At 32.5% G+C, this 16,534-nt stretch overlaps 1 protein-coding gene across 1 annotated transcript; it reads left to right on the forward strand.

The window, feature by feature from the left end:
- Positions 1 to 229: 229 nt before the first annotated feature.
- On the forward strand, positions 230 to 4,286 carry LOC132621754 (uncharacterized). Its single transcript, XM_060336136.1, has 9 exons — positions 230 to 810; positions 909 to 1,093; positions 2,241 to 2,516; positions 2,604 to 2,662; positions 2,834 to 2,870; positions 2,954 to 3,025; positions 3,109 to 3,259; positions 3,346 to 3,510; positions 3,597 to 4,286. Exons 1-9 carry the CDS (start codon positions 622 to 624, stop codon positions 3,954 to 3,956), a joined length of 1,494 nt encoding a protein of 497 aa, XP_060192119.1. The 5' UTR covers positions 230 to 621; the 3' UTR covers positions 3,957 to 4,286.
- The last annotated feature ends 12,248 nt before the right edge of the window (positions 4,287 to 16,534 follow it).

Genomic DNA, 16,534 nt, shown 5'->3' on the forward strand with positions numbered 1-16,534 from the left:
TGATAATTTAACTAATACACATCTAAGGTAACTTATTTTTTAATAATCAAATATATAAAAATTATTGTTGCATTAAAGTTCAACGTGAAACTCAAGAAATGATAAAAAGAGGACAAATGTGGGGGAAAAAAAAGTAGAAAGTGATGGTTAATGTCTTTTGTGATGGAAAATACATCCATAAAATATCGGGTGATGAAAGGAAAAAGAAAGCTTACGTCGAAAGAAAGAAGTGGATCAAAAGCCAAAAAGGTGGTCACAATTATCGCAATTTGCGAGCCGACGCCCTTAAATACCGCACACTTTATAGGCACTTGATTGATCTCCTTTCATTTCTCACTTGTTCAATTCATTCCTTTGTAGTAGTATTACTTACTGTGCAAAGAAAGAATTAGAGATGGAGTCAATACTTATTATAAGAATAATCCCATTACTCTGTACACAGAAGAATAACCAAAAGTTTCTTACTAGCCACAAGCTATCCTAACCTTAATGACCAAGTCAAGGAATGAATTTTCTCTTCTTTTGTCTCCACTATCTTCATGTTTTCTCTATTCTGGCCCCCCCCAATATACCACTTTTATTTTTTATGTTTTGTCTCAAAAATCAAGATCATAGTGTATCATGCCGAAATCATATGGAGGGGTTCTTGTTCCTTTCGTTCTCTTATTAATTTCGACTAATATGGTTGCCCAGAAATCTCTTGTATTTGGGCTCATTGATGGTGATGATATCTCAAGAAGACCTGACCCTCTGCACCAGTTAAAGTCATATAATGGAACTTACAATCTTGGCGACAAGCACTATTGGGCTGTAAGTTTTTTTGTTTATAATGATACAAAAAAGTCTGTTTTTATTGTTAGCAACTAGCAAAGGAAGCTGCTGATATATATTGCTTCTAAAATTTACAGTCTGCGGCTTACACTGGCATCCATGGCTATGCAATTGCTGGGATATGGTTATTATTTGGTTTGGGTTTTGGAAGTTACATCCTTTTTAAGTATTTTCATGGAAATTCAACTCCAATTGTTGAGTATCCGCCTTCGTCCTATATTTTGATGTTCTCGCTGGTTGTTCTGTTTACCATCCTTGCCATGTAAGTTCTGCTGCTCCTTAATTAATTTGCTGGATTTCATCTTTCAAGTGTGTGTTACTCTACTTTTGAACTTATTCTGTGCTTTGTTCCTATGCTGGAACAAAGATACACGCACACACGCTTATTTTAAGATGACAAGTAAGGTGTTTCAGGGAATGCATTCAACATCATGTCATATTCATCAATAACTAAAAAACACGTCGAGTACAAAGCAACAAAACAAGTAGTTTGTACTGTTTACCTCGAATTTGGATAATCAATTGAATTTGTAAGTGGGTATAGGATATGTGCTTGGATCTCAATATATCGTAGGGAAATGAGGTATATGAACGTTATGTAGCAAAGCAGTTGATGAAGTGTATTAGTGTTGCTAAATGACATGCAATACTTGTTTGAAGAAGCACAATGGAAATGAAAATAATTGTTATGGATCGAGTCCGATATTTGAGAGAGATTGCATATATGTTTGTCTATTACAAGTGTTCTTGGAAAATGAAGAAGCCAACCCCCTTAAAGGAGAGGGATGAACTCTATTTATATTGTTGCCTCTATGGGCTTCATACAATACTAATCATTAAAAAATAAGAGAAAGGACAACTCTGAGTGGGTTAGGTTGGCCGTACGGTCTGACACCCGTACGATTGGCAGTTGAGCATGACAGGACGCTATCGACGCGTGGCAACCGCGTAACGGATCTCCCGGACTAACGGCCACGATCAAACGGACTAACGGCCATGACCAAAACGGACTAACGGCCAAGATCTCCCGGACTAACGGCCACGATCAAACGGACCAACGGCCACGATCAATTCGGACCAACGGCCCCGGTCAAACGGACCAACGGCCACGATCAATTCGGCTATGGAGAAATCGGACCAGATGATGATCTTCACTCTTTTCCTTCGATCTCTGGTCTTACTGGTTCTAACAAATGTCCGATTTTTACCGTATACATGTACATTATCTTTATAACAACGGTCAGTGTGTAGAAGTGAAACTCTTTATCAAACACATTTATGTCCCCTATTTTATATCGATCGATGATGATGATTACCTAAAAGGACTCGTTCATACTTTGTTTTACAAGAAAAAGAGGAAAAGAAGAAGAGTGACTGATGTGTCTACTTCTTTTTGTTTTGTTTGGAAGAGTTGCAAGCAGTGTTATTTTGGCTGCAAACAATGGTTTTGAACATAGAGTCGAGAGACTTCGCCAAACAATTTTTGATGCTGGTGGGGATACTCGTCATACCATTAGAAGGGTAATAAAGGTTTTGCTAAATATGCAAACTCTTTTAAGCCCTTATAATTCACAGGCAGACCAGATGTTGAATGTGACAACCCATAGGCTTCGAAGAGGTTCTATTACGATTCAACAGTTTGTTGACAAAACCCGACACACAAGCAATGAAGCAATTAGAACTCTGTAAGTCACTGGCCTGTGTCATTGTAAGCTCTTATGCTCAATATCAAATTTATATCTTCCTTATATCTATGTTCTGTTTTGTTGCAGGTATGTTGCAAATATTGTTGTTGTCACTATCAATTTGGTACTTTTGGTTACTGCATTAGGTGAGATTCTGTCACACAACGCATAATATTTTGGTCTTATCAGAATGGAAGCTAGATGTATTTCCAATTCTTGCTATGGATTTTTAATTTCTGTATAGTTAGTTCCTTCTAACGTATGTGTAAATCGATCAATTGACATGGTTAGACTAATGGAATGCTGCTTTGGCTCAGTTTTGCTCGTTTGGCACTGGCCTCTCGGATTTATAATGTAAGTAAGACTTTGTTACTTCTGTTTGACAAAAATATTCTCAACGAGGATGCCTAATTAATTAAACATCTCTTAATTATTAGAATAATCTTGTGCTGCTGGATTTTGACAACTCTTAGTTGGGTGCTGACTGGCTTTGATTTCTTCTTCCATACGTGAGCACAAATCCTTCTCTTACTGTCGCTAATTAAGATTATTTTTCATTTTAAGCACCTATCTTTAGCAAATTTTTTTGCAGCTTTGCAGAAGACACATGCTCAGCTTTGGAGGACTTTCAGCAGAATCCTCAGAACAATAGCTTGCAACTTATACTTCCCTGTGCAGAATCTGGAACTTCTGACAAAATTTTAGTGCAGATTGGCTCCACTGTTCATAATTTCATTACTCAGGTACTATTATTTATAAGTATATACTAGAAACAAGATACGAGCATTCTCTTACCATTACTAAGGCAAAAATTTATTTTTTATTCCAGTTAAATTCGAAGTTGAGAGAGGTACAAGGGTTAGGATCAAACGATATCGGGGAAAATAGCTCAGGAACGAGAGGAGTTTGCGATCCCTTCTCCGGTGCACCTAATTACATCTTTACAGCTGATCTCTGTCCTAAGGATACTATTCCAATTGGAGAACTGAAATATGTAAGTTATTATAAGCAGTAACTTACTGAACGTGAATAAGAATCTTTATGGCTCATCCAGTGAAAAATTGGAAATTTATTTTACAGGTTCTATCAAGAGTTACATGTTATGGAGAAAATTCCACAGGCAATTGCGCAGGTGAAGGAAGATTTATCCCACAGGCCTCATCCGTGATATTATTTGCTTACACTCAATCTATTCAAGACCTGATTGAAATATTCCCTGATTTGCTGAGCCTAACTCAGTGCTCCAAAGTAAAACAAGCATTCGCAAACATTTTACAGCACCAGTGCAGGCCCTTTAGACGTTCAGCACGCATACTATGGTCATCTATGTTGTCACTTTCAATTATCATGGTACTTCTGGTATTGACATGGATAGTAAAAGCTCATCAAGAAACAGGAAGAAGCTTCGATACGTGTTCCATTATCCCTAAATCAGCCTAACAATACATAGAAACTTGCCCAATTGTAGTTATTCTGCAGGCAATGTAGAGAAGATATAGATGGTTTGCTTATTTTTGGTTTGCAGTTATAGTTGAAGTATACAGTATACTCCTTCCCCTGAAGTCGCAAGACGCCAAACAAATGGGGGTAAGCTACACAGAAACAGATAATGTCTACCCAACTTGTACTCGATTTATTGTTTCTTGTCATTGACTTTAGTGTACCAAACTGTACATATTTTGGCATGAATGGTGATTGATGGGTACTCGAGGCTAAGTGTTGGCCATGTAAATTTGCTTAATTGGCTTTGTGACACTACTTTTAAACGTATACGCCACCTCTTAATTGGTTTAAACTTTAACTTTCGTTGGATTGGTCTGTTAAGGTTAGTGGAATTTCAATAATGCAGAAAATAACCAGGATTCTCATTTCTCAGTGTTGCCATATTGGTGAAAATCACTCGGAAAAAAATTACTCGCATTCGGTAACTATATGAATAGTATAAGACACGTATCTAGCATACACATATTTTATCACTTGATCTCATTATAATTAAGTGACGCACATTCTTACTTTATTACTGTATTTTGTAATTTTAAGGTTAAATTATTTATTTAGTATAAGTATCATGTGTAAATAAGTACTCATGCTCTTTCCCTAAGAAGTTTTAATTAATAAGTAACTTATATGCATTAATAATGTAAACAGATTTTATATTATTAGATAATCTAAAGATAACTACAAGAAGTCAAGAATCCTATCATAAAAAAATAACGACAAGAATTCTTTCATCATATCATATAATACTAAAAGTGGAAAACTCTTATCTTCAAAGTTGGATTATGATTTTGCCCTTGCAGTAAATCAAAATGTAATAAAACATCTAATTAAGAGTAATATGTTAATTACAAAAAGATTAAATTACAAGTTCAGCAGTTAAATAATTTTTTCTTTATATTAGAATAAAATTCTTCACACCCTCAAAATTCTATGAATCTAATGCTTCCCCAAAACGTTTGTTACCATAGTTATGTTTATTTGACCTCTTAAATGATTCCTTCACTAATAATAGAGCAATTCTAATAGATGCTAAACAGGTCAGTGTAGCAACTGAGTGTCTTACTGTTTGGGTATGCTGAAAAGTGAAAAGTCCTCTCCATTAATTAATTCAATGCACCTGATATTAGCATTTAATAGAAGTCTTTTATGAAGGGTAAATTAAGAGATGCTGTAGATCTTTTCACATTGGGCGCTGCTATTTGGCACAATCCAAAATGGCACAACTTGGCACAACCCTATTGAAAAGTCCTAATTACCCTTAACGAAGATTTGACTCCAATAAGTAGTATTTCCCTCCAAATTTCTTCCTTCAAGGCAAAACAATTATTACACATAACATGCTTAAGCTTTTCATTCTTCCAATACCTAGAACCCATAAATTTATCTCCCTCTAATATTTTTATATAATTTATACATACATAGCATGGACCTAGAAAGCTTTTTGGTAGGCTTCTTAGCTGACATTTGTTTTTGTTTGTTGTTTTAAAACTCTTTTGTTTTACGTTTCTCTTTGTTTGGTTTCTAATAAAATATCCACTAAGTTTACTTAGTGGTTTGTTTTAAAAAAAAATTATACATAAACCTAATTTAGTTATTTGGTCAACCTATATATACGGTCTATCAATACAAACTACAAGTTAATGTACCCTATAAATATCATTTAAACAATATAAAAAAAAAGTCCTAAATTACATACAAAAATTGTCTAATTTTTTGACGAAATTGCATTTATTTTACATAAAAAATGATTGAATTGAATCAAAATTTACTAAAAATATTTACTCAATCCTATATAATATTTAGCTAAATTGAAGTAATTCAACATTTCAATTACAGTCAATCATAGTGTTGATTGCTTGTTTCATCCAGTTTTTGTCATTTTTTTTTAAATTGATTGAATTAAATTAAAACTTGCTAACTGTTCCTCAATTATATCTAATACTTATCTAAATTCTTGCTAGAATAAATCTTTTAATTCAAAGTCAACAATAGTGTGACTACTTGTTAAACCCGCTATTTTTTTTGAAAAAAATTGATTGAAGTAAATCGAAATTTGTTAATTGTATTCAATTCTATCTAATACTTAGCTAAATTGAGATAATTCAATGTTTCCATTAAAGTCAACTCGGTGTTGACTAATTGTTACATTCGCTATTTTTTTTTATTTTCTTAAATTAATTTAATTAAATCAACACTTACAAAATATTTATTCGATCCAATCCTATCTAATGCTCAACAAATTGAGATAATTCAATGTTTTAATTAAAGCCAATCACAATGTCAACTACTTGTTACATTCATTATTTTTTTTTAAAGTTGATTGAATTAAATTAAAAGCCGATAACTATTACTCAATCATATATAATACTTAGCTAATTTAAGATAATTTAATATTTCAATTAGAGTCAACCATAGTGTTGACTGCTTGTTACATCCTTTTAAAAAAAATAATGATGGAATTAAATCAAAACTTGTTAATTGGTACTCAACTTTATCTAAATCTCAGAAAAACTAAGATAATTCAACATTTTAATTAAAGTCAATCATAGTGTTTGACTACTTGTTATATCCACTTATGTTATGATAAAAAAAATGATTGAATTGAATCAACACTTGGGAAAGCTTTACTTAATAATGGTTGATGCTTAGCTAAATTGAGAAAATTCAACTTCAATCAAAGTCAACCATAGTGTTGACTACTTGTTACATCTCTTTGTATCGTTTCAGTTTTATCGAATGTCTACGAAGAGACACCACTGGTTACATCGTCTATTTAAAAAAAAAATTGAATTAAATTAAAACTTGATAATTGTTATTTAATCCTATCTAATGCTTAACTAAATTGAGATAATTTAATATTGCAATTAAAGTCAACCATAGTGTTGACTACTTGTTACATCCATATTTTAAAAAAAATAATTGACTTAAATAAAAACTTGTTAATTGTTACTCAATCATATCTAATACTTTCCTAAATTGAGATAATTAAATATTCCAATCAAAGTCAACCATTATCATAGTGTTAACTTTCGTAACATCCACTATTTTTGTTTAAATTGAATGAATTAGATATGAACTTGCTAATTGTCACTCAATTCTATTTAATAATTAACTAATTGATATAATTCATATTTCAATTAAAGTCAACGATAGTATTTACTACTTGTTACATCTATTTTTTTTAGTTGATTGAATTAAATCAAAAGTTGATAATTGTTACTCAATCCTATACTTAGCTCAATTGAAGCAATTCAATGTTTCAATTAAAGTCAACCATAGTGTTGAATACGTGTTACATCCACTATTTTATTGATTGAATTAGATCTAAACTTACTAATTGTTACTCAATTCTATCGAATTTAGTTAAATTGAGATAATTTTTATGTTTTAATTAAAGTTAATCATAGTGTTGACGACTTGTTACATTCATTATTTTTTTAGAGTGATTAAATTCAAAACTTGTCAATTGTTACTCAATTTTATGTAATACTTGACATTCAATTTTTCAATTAAAGTCAACCATATATTGACTACTTGTTGCGTCTACTTTTTTATTAAAAAAAATTGATTGAATTAAACCAAGAGTTGCTAATTGTTACTCAATCCTATATAATGCTTAGCTAAATTGAAGCAATTCAATATTCCAATTAAAATCAATCATAGTGTTGACTACTTGCTACATCTACATTTTTTGTTTAAATTGATTGAATTAGATCTAAACTTGGTCATTGTTATTCAATTCTATTTTATACTTATCTAATTGAGATAATTCAATGTTCTAATTAAAGTCAACTATAGTATTGACTATTTGTTACATCTACTTTTAAAAAAAAATTTGATTGAATTAAATTAGAAGTTGCAAATTGTTATTCAATCCTATATAATACTTAGCTAAATTGAAGGAATTCAATGTTTCAATGAAAGTGAACCATAGTGTTGACTACTTATTACATCCTTTATTTTTGTTTAAATTGATTGATTTAGATCTAAACTTGTTAATTGCTACTCAGTTCTATTTCATACTTCACTAATTGAGATAATTCTATGTTTCAATTAAAGTCAGTCATAGTATTGACTACTTGCTACATCTACTTTTAAAAAAAATGATTGAATTAAATCAAAAGTTGCTAATTGTTATTCAATCTTATATAATACCTAGCTAAATTGAAGCAATTCAATATTTCAATTTTAGTTAATTATAATATTGACTACTTGTTACATCCATTATTTTATTGATTAAATTAGATATAAACTTACTAATTGCTACTCAATTCTATCTAATACTCAGCTAAATTAAGATAATTCATTGTTTCAATTAAAGTCAACCGTAGTGTTGACTACTTTTTACATCCACTCTTTTTAAAAAAAAAAAAAAGTGATTGAATTAGATCTAAAGTTGCTCATTGTTACTTTTTCTCCATTTAATACATAGCAAATCGAGATAATTCAATGTTTCAGTTAAAGCCAACCATAGTACTGAATACTAATTACATTTTTTTTTCTTTTAAAATTGGTAGAATTAAATCAAAAGCTGCTAATTGTTACTCAATCTTATATAATACTTAGGTGAATTAAAGCAATTCAATGTTCTAATCAAATTCAATCATAGTGTTGATTACTTGTTATATCCACAGTTTTATTGATTAAATTAGATCTAAATTTACTAATTGCTACTTAATTATATCTAATACTTAGCTAAGTTGAGATAATTTAATATTTCAATTAAAGTCAACCATAATTTTGACAAACTCTTACATCCACTTTAAAAAAAAAAAATTGATGAAATTGAATTAATAGTTATCAACTTGTTTTACGTAATCTTATATAATACTTAGCTAAATTGAACCAATCCTATATTTCAATGGAAGTCAACCATAGTGTTGAATACTTGTTACGTCCATGTTTTTTTAGTTATTGAATTAAATTAAAACTTGCTAATTATTACTCAATTATAGCTAATCTTAGCTAAATTGCGATAATTTAATGTTTCAGTTAAAGTCAACTAGCTGTGGCAGCAATGGCTACGGCCCCAGGCCTCCGTGTAGAGAGAGAAGAGAACGTTAGGTTTTAGATTAGATTATGTTCTAGTTGATTCATTTTTTCGTCCCAACCATAGTGTTTGTTATACCCCATTTAAACGGGTCAAATCGGAGTACAACATATTGGTGATTCCCAAATTATTTAACTTAAGGAGTCGCCACCTAATTATTTTAACAGTGAATTAGGACACCTAATTATTAACTAAGGTAAAGTTAAACTAAACCTCCGTTAATGGTCTGTTTAATTAATGTGATTCTAGGTAAGGGTTCTTGGTTATCTTAAAGGGAATGGGTTAAGCATCCTTTAAGATTCGCTAACTACGATTGATCGGTCAAACTTAGGTTATTTAATTAAGACTAAAAAAAAATACAAATTAAACATTTTAAATGTTTAGGAAAATAGTTTGTAAATATTATCAAAATTTCAAAAATGAAGAATATAAGACTGCTATTCAAATTAAATAAGGTAGTAATTTGTAGAAAAGACTTTAGCCATATTATACTAAGAAATGTGCTGGATTAGTCAATATACTAATAGGCATTTGAAACAATTCAATGATTGAGTATCAATTGATTTTAACTACTTAAATTTATTAAGTGACAAAATAAGATCAAGAAGGCAATAAACAAATTAGCTCCCTACTATTATGTGAAAAGTAATTTAAAAATATAACTATCCTCTTTTATGAAAAATTAGGCCTTGTTTGGAAAGTAAGGATTTAAATTAAATTTGGAAAAAAAAATTCATCTCCAATCACTACTAGAAATGATCATTTATTGCCTTTTATATATATAATTAACCATAAAACGAAAAACGAAAAACAAAGGCTTATAAGATGACGTTAGGCTATAATTTGAAGTAGGTGGATAATTTGAAATCGAACTTAATTCTTAATTGGATCACTCAACTCATTTTAAACTTGTAAAAGAGTAATTAAAAGAAACCTTGAACCGACGAAATAGACTAAATTATTAAACCTTTAAATACGTTATTTCAAAGGCAAACTCGAACTCTAACTACCCATTATCACTAAAACAATCTCCACTAATTCCGCTAGTATTCATCTAAGCTAAGAAAACAAAACAAGGTAAAATGTTAGTCATGCAATACAAATCAAATACACAAAAGAAAATAAAGTAGAGAGGACAAATATAATCAAATGGGTTTGGCCCATTTTATGCTGCGATCTGTCGATCTGTTTCTGCCATATGGGCCTTGGCCCAAAATCCCTTTTACTACACGGCTGATGAGGAATTGACTCGATAAGGAATATCACGTTGGGCTTTATCCCAACACCGAATGCGGGAGGAAGACGAGCCCATCGGACTCATACGAGAGGGTCATGCATAAAATGAAAGAAAAAGGATTAGTAAAGTGGGGATTTACAAAGTGTGTAATTCAAATAAAAAAGAAATCAATGGCCGAAACAAAATAGAAACATCCCGTAAATAATAACAAGAGCAGGACTTTGACATACCAACTTAATAGAGCAATTTCAACACTCGAGACAAACAAGTGATTTATGTATACATTATGTATATTTAAGTATACCTCGTATATACACATTCATAAGGATACTTAGAAGGTTAGTATTGGAAAGCTTTTGCCCCCGTCTTCCCGATGTTGCACAAGTTCCAAGGGATTTCATGAATCCCAGGCATGGCTAACACCGGGGAGGGTTTAAGCTTAATCCATAATGACCAACTAATCTCCCTATTAATGTATTTTCATGAACATACTTCAAGAATACATAGGTATACAACCTCACTGCCTTAACAACATTAAAGCACTTATAAGTATATTGAGAATATTCCAACCAATCGACCATACAACAGTCAATGAGAAGCACAAAATCATGTTATGTCACCAAGGCAGTCAATCAAGTAGATACAGTGGAATATGAAGTTATTAGATGGGTATTGTACACTTGGACAGCTACAAACAATTATGTGGTGAGTCACGGAGCATTGGATATATTATTAACAAGTGATAAGGCCTAATGACTGGGCACGTAAGACATGGACAGACTCTCATAATGCAAACAGGTAGACATTTGAGGTATGCAAGGCACTTCAGGAAAGGGGCTTGGCAAAGTACTATGTAATGATTAAATGCATGTGAAGAGTTATTTCAGACAAGGTATTGCACAAATAAGCAAATAGGCATGAGCAGGCAAAGCAAAAATGCAAGGAAACAGGGTCATACATGGGAGGACACAACTATATGCATTTGGACCTCACACCAACTGCAAACACACACTTATAACTCACCCTACACTTAGTCATGGCATAACATGAGGGACCAGCAATCATAGACAGTGGTGTATACATGGTATAATCTTTATTTTCAGTCTTTTCAGATTTCACACATAAGCATAGTCAAGTTCAAAAGGAAAAGAGACAACTTCAAATCATTTTTTTTTACACAGAGAGCATATACTGACTCCTATCAATATCCAGACAACCTAGAGATAATTATAGACTAACCTAAAATGATCTAAGCATGGTTTTGGACCCCTCCTATACATAACCAATGAAAGATTCTGAATCAAGATCAAAAGACTACTATAAGAACACTTTTCTTATATCACAAATGGGATAAAACAAGAAACCAGCATTGTACTTCGTAGCTGCAAGGCAGCAGACCCTTAATACTAACACAAAATTCAGGTGGAACCTACTTAGATGTTATTCAAAGAGGTGATGCCACACCAACAAGCCCTAAGTCAAGATGAATATACATGGATGGCAGAGAAGCACCATGATAAACTAACACAGAACTATGCTATTCAGAACTCAAATCAAAATAACATTATCAGCCCAACAACACCAATTAAGCCTTGGGCTCAAAGTATGCTAATCAAAGTAAAATAAGACAAAGCACTGTAATAGCTCATACAGATTAAGCTATCAAACTCAAGCACATATTATAACCCAATAAAAGCTACTAATTACTCTAAACACCAAATAAAATAGACTAATTCCTAAATTAAACAAGGAAAACTAGCAAAAACCAGCAGGTTCATTTTTGCATACAAAGATCCCATTCAACCAGCTTTGAAACTCATCTAAAAGTCTTGTTCAATCTAAACTCTTCATGAACCATCAGTTGGATAAAAAAAAACAATTAGGTAAACAGGGATTAGTTATTTTTTTTTTAAACATGCTAACGATAGGAATTAAACAAATAGGAGCACTAAACACTTTATAAACCATAATATTAAGTACTTCAAGATGTCAAACCCTATAGACAACACTAAACCCCAATTGGTAACCTGAATATTCAACTGGCCAAAGCATACATTAACTAGCCAGGTTTAACACAAAACTAGCAAATCATATCTAGATTAAACTAAAATAATCATGCTATGTGCAGGTGTACATCAACAGCAATGAGACTAATCATGCTTACACAGAGGATTACACTATCATTTACACATAAAGGACTAATCCAAGATAGCATATCTAAACACTAATTAAGTACCATGATACTACGCATCATCTATGTTTTAAAAAAAATTACCATATATGTCCAGATTTACATACCAACATTCAACACTAATCAACTTAAGCTAAACAACTAACATGATGTCATTAACTTAATCTGTAGGCACTTAAGCATCACTTTCGACCTAATGAACAGAAATTATGAATTAAACTTAACAACATATTTAGGAACTAATGACTAATAGGCAGATGTGAACATGATCTACTAATAATAACAAGGAAAAGCAGGCTGATAGCATAGCAAGCAACTAAAATGCAAATAACTAAGCTAAATACCAATTAAAACAAATAAAACTAATTAAAGGGATAGGTTTACCGACCTTCTTCGGGTGCAGCGAAGTGGGTTCCGAGCTTGCATGCACTCAGGTTCGAGGTAATACCAGGGGGCAGAAGAAAACAAAAAATGATTTAGTATTTTTGAATCGATATCAAGAAATATTGAGACTGATGAAAACTAATATTTCCTAGGGGAATTGGGGCAGCTAAAAGACTACCCCCAAATGACTTAAGAAGCGATTATTTATAGGAGAACATCTAGGGTTTTGCTAGGGTTCAAAATTTGGGCGGGATTTTAAATCGAACCCATTCAAATCAAAACGTTAGGATCCTTTGCTATGTCATCGGATCAGAAAAAAAAAAAAAGGAGAAGGAGACAAAACCCATTCAAAATTGTGATGCATTTAATCCCTTTCCCGAATCGACCGCGTATGATCTGTAGGAGGGAAAGGGATCTGCAACTTCGCCATTTTTGTCGAGGAGAGAGAGAGAGAGAGAGGGAGAAGAGAGGGTGGAGGCGGCTGAAGAGAAAAAATTATGTAACCCTAGTTGCTTCATATTTTGTGAAACGAACGGGTCGGTTCAGGTAGTGGGCCGGGTTAAAAGAGTTAATGGACTGATGGATTTAAAATGTGGGCTGGTCGGGTTGCTTAAAACGGGTAGTGGACTAGTTATGATTTGGGTTGGTAATTTTGGGCTGGGTATTATTTTAGATGGCAATGGGCTGGTCCGAAGAAATTTGTGGGTTGATTGAGCTCGGATTTGGGCTCAAAACTTGGCTGATGAAGAACCAATTTGGGCTTCTAAATTTAGATAAAAGACCTTCTTCAATTAATCATATATTAATGTGTGCTAAAATATTACTTACTATAAAATATATTTATTACTACTCAAATAAAATTATGCGATGTCGTAATAGCCATGCGATAATATTTTAAAGTTTAACAGTAAATAAATGCTATTGCTTAATATCGTAAAATAAATGCGATGCGTGTGTGCATAAGACGGTAAATAGAAAATGTTAAAAGTGATCGTAATGCAAATCATAATAATGGAAAATATATAATAATAATAATAATAATAATAATAATAATAACAATAATAATAATAATAACAATAATAATGATGGCGGTAATAATAGCGATAATAACCAATGACTGTAGTTGGAAAATGGAAACGACGACATTAATGAAAGCTAAACTGTAATAAAATATAAATAATCGTTCTTAAATTATCAAAAATATTAGAAGCGCAAATAAATATTTTGGGAAGAAAGGCGGGACAAAATTGGGTGTCAACAGTGTTGACTACTTGTTACATACATTTTTTTTAAATTGACGAAATTAAATCAACTCTTAGCATTTTTTTTTTACTCAATCCTAATCTAATCTTAGTTAATTTGTACCAATTCAATTTTGAATTGACCCATAAAACAAAACAGGCAAAAACATCAATTTCCAAAAAAAAAAAAAGCAAAGAATTTTAATCAGAATAAAAAAAAACGAAATCTATACCCTTCTATTATATTGAAAACCATTAGTCTTATTAGCCGGTACAAAGTTAGTGAGAAGCATCTGATCACCGCCACGATTATTATAAGAAGGAAGAAAAAATTTCTTAGCCATTGGATTGAGCTTGAATTTTTTCAACATGTCAACAATATGTTGCATATGATAATTATCTGATTTATCCAATGAAGATATTTTTAGAGTCGTATTTTAAAAAAAAAAGGCATGTATATGTGTACTTTTTTTTTTTGATTCCTCTTACTTTTTATTGCTATAATTATACCATACATAAGAAATATGGAAAATAAAAAACTACTCCACTGTTGCGGGCTTCAACAGTTTATTGTTTTAATTTGCGTGAAGCAATACAATAGGTAAATGGATGTACTTGGAATAGGTGCATTGCATGTTTTTTCTTTTTGAATGTTATTGGGAAGAAAAAGTAATTATAGTCTTGAAGAAAGAGAGAGTAAAATTTGAATTATTTTGACTTTTCCCTCTAATTTTTCAGGAAGGGTATTAATGGAATAGAAAAAAGAGAAATTTACTGGTACGCCCTCAAATGTCATGTGGAATACATTAATACCCCTAAAAAGGTGAAATTGGTCTAAGATGAACCATTTGTGATTGTGCCAAATATATTTACCCTTTCACATTTCAACCTCATTTGTTTTATCCTTTAGGCTTCCACCCGTAATTAATACTAATAATTATCTATAATCTTTCATATCTTTCTTGTACTATATAAAGGTTTATAACAAAAGTGGTAAATCACTGATTCTCTTCTTTCCGTAAAGACTTACCCTCTGTTTGGATGGTTGTTTCCTGTGGTTCATTAATGTACAGTATGGTATAGTACAGTATGATGTTGTATTGTATTATACTGTATTAATGAATACAATGTTTGGATAGAATGTATCGTTTGTTGTGGTTTAATAACATTTTTATTGTTTGGTTTGACTGTATGGTACTGGAGAATAACTTGTAAGTTTATTAAAATACCTTTAACTTTTAATTAGAAATTGGTTTATACATATTAGTAATAAAACTCAGGTAAAGAATAAAATAGGAACTTTAAAAAATAAGTAAGTAGTGAGCGGGGGTAGTGGAGGGGTAGGTGGTGTGAGGTGGGTGATTATGGGATGAGGGTGGGGTAGTGGGTAGTAAGGTGGGGGGTGAGTGGTTGTGGGGTAGGGGTGGGTGGTGGAAGGGTGGGTGGTGTGAAATGGGTGGTAGGGTGTGGGTGAGTGGTTGTGGGGGTGAGGTTGGGTGGTGGAGGGTTGGTGGTGTGAGGTAGGTGGTTGTGGGACGAGGAAGGGGGTGGGTGGTAGGGAGGGGGTAGAGGTGGGGGTGAGTGGCGTGGGTGGGGATAGGGTAGGGGTGGGGGTAGGGTGGATGGTGGAGGGTGGAGCAGGGGTGGGGTGGATGGTGGAGGGTGGGGTATAATGGGAAAATGAAATAGGTAACCACGGAAAAACCATCAAATTCGTGGTTACAAAAATTGGGACTTGTCATGATTATATAACCATGGGATGAACCACGAGTTTACAACACCATACCACATAAGTTTAAGAACAATGGAAACAAATATGGTTTCATACAAAATCATACATTAATGAACCACGGGAAACCTGTTATATCCCGTAATTTTGCATATTCGGAAAATTTGAAATAATTGTGACTAGCAAGAGGTAAGGCCATATTTGATCTAATTTAATACATATGTTGTCATGAAAAATCTTGATGCGGAGATATTGAGGAAGGCTAAGGGTAAAATTGGAAATTTGGAAAATGGCTTCATGAATTGCAAAAAAATTAGCCACAAGTAATTGGGCTTGGAAAATCAAAAAAAAAAAAAGAGGCCCAATCCATTGAGGTGGCCGGCCATATACCATGGCCCAAGCCCATGTGCAAAAATTAATTTAAGTATTAAAAGGAGAAGGGCCTTAATATTTCATGATAAATCAAGAAGTTTCAAGAAAAAGAAAAGTGAGAGCAAGAGGATCAACCAATTCGGCCAAGAGGCCAAATTTGAAGACCAAGAATTTTGATCCCAAAAAAAAATTATTTCTTCTAGTATTCCTACTAATTCAAGGGTCCTCTTCAACGTGGTATAATTGTTGAAGCAAGAGAATCACTCTTTGTTGCAAACTTACAATCTTAGCCAAGTGGGGAAGTTGAAGGAAAA

This window comes from Lycium barbarum, chromosome 12 (genome assembly GCF_019175385.1).
Source record: "Lycium barbarum isolate Lr01 chromosome 12, ASM1917538v2, whole genome shotgun sequence".
Classification (NCBI taxonomy): domain Eukaryota; kingdom Viridiplantae; phylum Streptophyta; class Magnoliopsida; order Solanales; family Solanaceae; genus Lycium; species Lycium barbarum.